The sequence below is a fragment of the Cavia porcellus genome, unplaced genomic scaffold, assembly GCF_034190915.1.
Source record: "Cavia porcellus strain 051 isolate PalLab524CR breed Dunkin Hartley unplaced genomic scaffold, mCavPor4.1 scaffold_1, whole genome shotgun sequence".
Taxonomy (NCBI): domain Eukaryota; kingdom Metazoa; phylum Chordata; class Mammalia; order Rodentia; family Caviidae; genus Cavia; species Cavia porcellus.
In genome coordinates, this window is record NW_026947484.1 from 203,872,450 (window position 1) to 203,878,536 (window position 6,087).

The following is a 6,087-nucleotide window of genomic DNA, read 5'->3' on the forward strand; positions in this document are numbered from 1 at the left end:
CAGCTCCCTACCCACCACCTCAAGATTGCCTCCAAAACCACTCTTGTTCAGTGTCCCTGGTATTTAGGAAGGGCCATAAAAAGCAATGATAGTGGCAATGAAGGCCCTCTTAGTACCATATGAATCCAGAACTCCAGGCAGGTCACAGGTCAACAGTCCATGGTTGTGACCCATGCACTGAGGGATTTTGGCTCCTCATTGCTTTTCCAGGTTGCTGGCTAAGCTCACAATAAGAAAATGGTCTGCCTCAAAGACAAGTCTGGAATCAGCCACAACAGGGTCACTGTGTGACACTAACCTTAAGCCAATGGGCTCTCTAGAACAAAAAATGTGGCTAGAGCAGAAGTGTTGGTTTGAATGATCACTCAAGATTCAGATCAAATACTCACACCCTGTGACCCAAAGAGAATGGTATACAGAGTAGAAGAGTGAAGCCCCAGGGGACCTGCCTGAACCCCATTGTCACCCAGCCAGTGCTCATTCTTAGCTCTCACTGAAGCCTCAGCATGCAAGTCTGTCAAACAACCACACTGCGGCCTGTGTATGTGGTTGTTAACCTCTGACGAACTGAGAAAGAGAAAAGGGCAATTTTTGAGTGTCTTTTATGTCCTGCATGCTTTTGAAAATGGAGGCCGACCTGGGGGATGAGAGAGGATCAGGGCATGGTCTATGGCCTGTCCTATGACCCTGGGACAGCATAGATAGGGGCTGAGTGTGCTCAAAGGAGACAACATTCTGTGGAGAATGTCCACTTTCAGGTGCACCACTGACCCCTGGTCTTTACCAGGTGTAAAATGAGCCACAGAAGATAAACTAATAGTAACTGTTTTCTAACTTTATTTTTGTTGTTGTTGTTTGGTTTGGTTATCTTTTTTGTTTGAGTGTTTATTTTCTTTAGACCAAGTATTCCTCTGTATATTAGTCTTGATTAGAACCAACTATTCAGGTCACATTCACCTCCAAATGCCTTTTATCTCAGCTACCTTAGTTCTGAGATTGCAGATAATGTGGTGCAACACCTGGAATGCTCTCTACCTATGTGGGTATGTTGGAGAATTCAAGAGTCCAGAGAGATAATGGGAGAAACAAGACAATTTATTTAATTTTGCATGTACATATCGCTGCAAGCCTTTACGTTCTAAAGGTTTGAGCCTGGATCAAAGGAAGCACTGCAAATTTCTACTTTTCATGGAAGTGGGTTGGTGGCAATTTGGAAATGTTAGGGTGCAAGCAAAGTCACAGAAGTGAGACAGAGACAGTTATTTACTCAGTGACAGGTTTACAACTCGGTATTGAAAGAAGTAGATTTTAAAATTTTATGATATCACTCATTATATTTACAGGAACAAAGTTATCAGCTTTATACATATCTCTTGAAAAAGGGAAAATTCCCTTGATACCATAGCACTGGGTTGGAGAAACATAATGGCCTGCCTTAATAGTATTAGAGCAAAGGTCACTGGATACAGCGAGGAGGATTTTAGGAGCAGTTGCTCAACACTATGAGGGAAAATAACTGCTTCCCCACTAAATTTTGCTTCAGATACAGTGAATTAAGATTGCCTCCCTGCACCACACACTGGACTCACAGGTAAGATGTCACAGTATCTATGAATTTCAGCTGCTGACTAACAGGCAGTACTGATCAGATAAGAAAGAGGCACAGTGACTACAAATGTGGAGGTCTTGAACATGACAAGTATGGAGGTCTAAGCCTGTCTCTCCTGCCTCATTATGGCCTGACCTTTCTCTACATTGTGCAATCCTAACTGGTGGGGAGGGGAAAACATCTTGTCACATATTTGGGAGGCCTGTGGGCAACAAGCTCACTAGTCCTGGAATTAGCAAACCAGGGATCCTCCCACCCAAGGAGGGGCAGACTGGAGACTATAAAATGTTTCCACTTATTAGTCTCTCTAAGACACCTTCGTCCCTTCTACCACCTTCCTGGAGGGCAGTAGCTCTGAAGCCATGGAGCTGTTTCTCCTGTGTCTGCTCGGTATCCTCCTGGGGCCAACAAAGATCCAGGCTCAGGATTCTCTTCCAACAATCACCCCACGTTCATCTTTGAGCATGTTCCCCCGGCAGCCAGATTTCCAATATAAAGAGGTAGGTTTCAGGAAGAGTGGTGGATCTGTGTGTTAAAGATTAGAAAATGAACAAAGAGGATGGAGATGATATGAATGAATGCAGGGACTGTTGGGTGGGAGGACTCAGGGAATCTAAGGCCTGTGAACTTGTGGTTGGGACATCTCTTGTCTTTTCTCTCCAGTAAGAACAATGAGGTTCTGAAAGACCCACTAGTCACACAGGGTCTCTCCATGCCTGACAACTCAGAGCAAACTCATAGTCGTAATCAATCTTGTTATAAGTTTCAAACTACTGCTGTCCCCTCATAGCAACTCATTCCTTAGGCTTTGTTATTGAGTGGCAGACTCAAGGTACCAGCAGAGTTAGCATGGGACAGTGGACCTGGAGAAATCTCTGGGTTCTGTCTGTCATGAGATCCTTACAGTTGCAGGGAAAGTGGTATGTCTTGACTTCAGCAGAGGCCCCAGTCTTCAATGAAACCGACCCCGAAGGAGCATGGCAGAGCATGACCTTGGAGCTGAATGATGACAACAGCTATAATGTCACCATAGTCTGGTACAGGTAAAAGAGCCACAAATTGGGTTCAGAGGGCCATACCAATGTCATAACCAGAAGTTTAACAAACTCAGGGAAAATTTCCTTCATCTTCTTGCTTCGTATTGAGTCACTATTCCTCCCCTTTTAGCTCTGTTCCTCATACACTTCCAGCTTCATCTTCTCTGTCTTTGCAATGCTCCATGATTTTTTACTATCACTCTTTCACCCTTTCCTCCATTAACATTCCTACATGGCTGTAGGAAAAACACAGTCAGGAGTAATGTAGTAGAGAGTGGATTATTCTGGTAGGGAGGAGACATGGGCTCCCTCAAGACCAGGCCCATGCTACATCAGGAGGTATAAATGAAGTAAACTGAAAGCACTACCCTTCCTGGGATGCTAGCAGGCTTCCCCCTGAAGCTAACGCAGGAAATTCAGAAGTTTGAATTCAGCCTGTGAAAATCAGAAAATACTATCTCAAAATTAAAAATTAAAAAATGGCATTATGAATGTAGCTCTGTGCCATGGGGAAGTTTTCAAACCCTTGTGCCACTAATGTGATCATCTTCACCTCCATAAAATAAAAGAAGGAACATCTGACCCAGTAAATATTGCTGGACTTGCTGAGTCAGGGAGCTTCACCTTAGGGTGCAGCAAACCAGCCAGACATCGGCCAAGGACCCTGAGTGTGGACTGATCAGCATCTGAGAAGTGAGTGCTCCCCATTCTGAATCTGGGGCATCTGACCCAATCCAGGGCCTGGACTTTGGATCCTCAAGTCAGAGAATCTTATAATCCATTGCAGAAAGGTGCTAAAAGCATTTTGAAAAATCTGTACACAGAAGATGTCTATAGAATAGGACAGATGTAGAATCAGAGAGCAGATCATGTAGTCATCCTCAAGCAGCACATTTGGGCTCTAGTCACAGGTTTGTTTGTATCTGTAGCATTTGTAGATTGAGAGTCATGGTAACGCCTGGATCTATGGTGTATTGTTAGTTGGATTCAGGTGAGAGCTGAGTTATGGTAATGGTAACAGGCTAATGAGCTAGGTTACTGCTTGACATTCAACAGAATGGAGACTCAGGGGACATTAAAAAGGGTAGCTGCAAACTAAGTGTACTGGATCTGTACATGTGATGTGTGTGCATATCACATTTCCCTAGGGTGATAGATGAGGAGACACAGAGTGTTTAGTGGAGGGTTAGACAGGCCCTAAAGAAAGGCCATACCATGAATGTTGGCCAGATAGAAGCCCTGCCATGATGGGGCACAGGCTGTTTGAGCTTGAGGTTCAGAATCCTACTGAGGCACTCATCCTTCTTTTTGGAACCTAGGGAGACCAAATTTGTGTTCTCTCCTTGTTCACCTTGACCAATTCCACTCTTACAGCAACTCTACCTGCCTGAACCACTACGATGTTGCACTTCCAACTGGGAAGCCTGGTGTATTCACCTTTAAAAATGTAATAAGTGAGTCCTTGGTGAGGGAGGTCTGAGCTTGGTTTTGGGGAGCAGATTCTTTCCAGAAGGAACAGGTTCCCTGTCCTTCAACACAGATGTATCCTGTGCATGAACTTGATGCGATTGGGTTGGGGAGGAAGCGGAGAGTCCTTTCCACCTTCTCAGGAGAGGATGAACCTTAGCATACTCATTGTAGGTTATAAGGGATTTGAGAACTTCACTGTAAGAGTGGTAGCTACTGACTACAAGCAGTTTGCCATGGTGATGATCCAGTTGAATCCTGAAAACTTTTACTGCTACACACTTTTCATCTATGGTGAGTCATCCCTGTATCCCCTCAGCAATGTGGTTCATGGGAGCTGTAGAATGTGGCTGCGAATCTCAAGAACCCAAAGTTTTCTCCAGTTCAAGCTCTTCTTTTAGGGAAAAGTTTGTTCTCTGTACCATTTATGGAAAAGGAGGTTCTTTGTTCACTAGATTCACAGAGAATTTATGTAGTGAGCCTGGGGTGACGGGCACAACTTTCATTACAGAACTAGGTTTCCTGAGGTAGGAATTCTGAAAGTTTAAAAGCATTCTGAATGACATACCAAAACATGGTATTAAAGATTTATATGTACAGTTGTCTCTTTTGCCCCTCTTCCTGCCATCTTGGACACAGGGAGGACCAAGAAGCTAAACTCTGAAGTCATAGAACGGTGTCGCTGTATCTCCAGGTCTCTGGGACTCATTGATAAATTTTTCTTTGCTGAACTCCAAGGTAAATATGAAATAATGTGAATGGAATATTGGGTGTTTAGCTCTGATGCCACTGCACCAAGGAAAGGCCACAGCAGATACACATCTCCCAGTCTCGTCACTGGAGTGATGATGGTTTCTTCCATGTGTCCTCAGGTCTGTGGGCAACAAGTTTTCCCTGAGACAGTATAGCAAAGGCCACCCAGATGGTAGTTTTGAGCTCAGGACCAAGTATCCCTAGCCTCATTAACTTGGGACACGTCCTCTCCATAAGTTGTGTCCTGCTGATCTGAGTAACCTCCTTTCTTATGTCTTGGGTTTGTCTGTTAAGAATCATCTCTCCTCTCTCCTTCAGCTAGCTCATTACTGATGTGGGAGATAACCTTAATTTCAGGGGGCCTAGCCCAGTAGTAAATTGAAAAGGATACCACGCAGAAACAGGTAGTGCTGCTTGCTGTACAACTGATTTGGTATACAGGCCAGGACGTATCATTTCCTGAGCATCTTTGAGGTCCAGTTGACTGATTTTCCCATTCTTGAGTCTGGAGTTCAACAAACGCTTAGATTCTGAGAACAATGATGAAGAGGCAGTACAGGAGTCTTGAGCCTAAGATATGTCTCTGTCTGTCTGTCTGTCTGTCTGTCTGTCTGTCTGACTGTCTGACTTTTTGTCCACCTGCCTGCTATCATATTATTTCTCTTCCACAGAGGAGTGCATTGCTGACTGACTGTAAATGAGGCAGCGAGACAGTGAGTACGGCTGGTGGAGCAGATGGGAAGATGGTGTGGGGTGCACTGTGGTGGTCAGGCCTGCCTTTAGTCTCTCCCCCTATCTACATTCATGTACCACAGTGATTTTAACCTCTAAGGTGCCTCCTCTCTGTGCAGATGCTGTACTTCTGTCACTTCATTCCAAGTTGTGAACCAGCTTCGTCATCAGGCACAATGCCAATGAGAGAACTGGAAGACACTTCTCAAAGCATAATACTGCCAACTGTCCTTTGAAATACTACTACAATTTTGGAGCCCAATTTTATGCCCAAATACACACTTGCTGGCATTAATGCATTGGTGTGCTCCATATATACTGGTTCATGAGATTTGGATAAGACAATGTAAACCTAATCCAGGATCATTCTCATGGTTCACCATCCCAAGAACCATTCTGATATAATGGTGCAGAAAAAGCACAAGACAAGAGTATCAGAATCCTCTTGCTTCTTTGCTGCTACTGGAAGCCTTGCGTAGGTCCTGGCAG

At 44.4% G+C, this 6,087-nt stretch overlaps 1 protein-coding gene and 1 long non-coding RNA gene across 2 annotated transcripts; both read left to right on the forward strand.

Annotated features, from left to right (window-relative positions):
* The first annotated feature begins 1,945 nt into the window (after window positions 1-1,945).
* LOC134470336 (neutrophil gelatinase-associated lipocalin-like) lies at window positions 1,946-4,126 on the forward strand. The gene is made up of 3 exons (XM_063257308.1): window positions 1,946-2,109; window positions 2,516-2,652; window positions 4,021-4,126. Exons 1-3 carry the CDS (start codon window positions 1,972-1,974, stop codon window positions 4,124-4,126), a joined length of 381 nt encoding a protein of 126 aa, XP_063113378.1. The 5' UTR covers window positions 1,946-1,971.
* Window positions 4,127-4,293: 167 nt separating this feature from the next.
* On the forward strand, window positions 4,294-5,883 carry LOC106027897 (uncharacterized). Its single transcript, XR_010045146.1, has 4 exons — window positions 4,294-4,407; window positions 4,753-4,851; window positions 5,538-5,579; window positions 5,718-5,883. It is a non-coding gene; the product is annotated as an uncharacterized LOC106027897 (long non-coding RNA).
* The last annotated feature ends 204 nt before the right edge of the window (window positions 5,884-6,087 follow it).

What these genes read in the sequence shown, in the direction of transcription:
- LOC134470336 (XM_063257308.1), top strand. Translation starts at nt 1,972, where the DNA reads ATGGAGCTGTTTCTCCTGTGTCTGCTCGGTATCCTCCTGGGGCCAACA. An exon ending in CAGATTTCCAATATAAAGAG is followed by an intron (nt 2,110 to 2,515) that starts GTAGGTTTCAGG and finishes AGATCCTTACAG; the next exon opens with TTGCAGGGAAAGTGGTATGT. An exon ending in GTCACCATAGTCTGGTACAG is followed by an intron (nt 2,653 to 4,020) that starts GTAAAAGAGCCA and finishes CCACTCTTACAG; the next exon opens with CAACTCTACCTGCCTGAACC.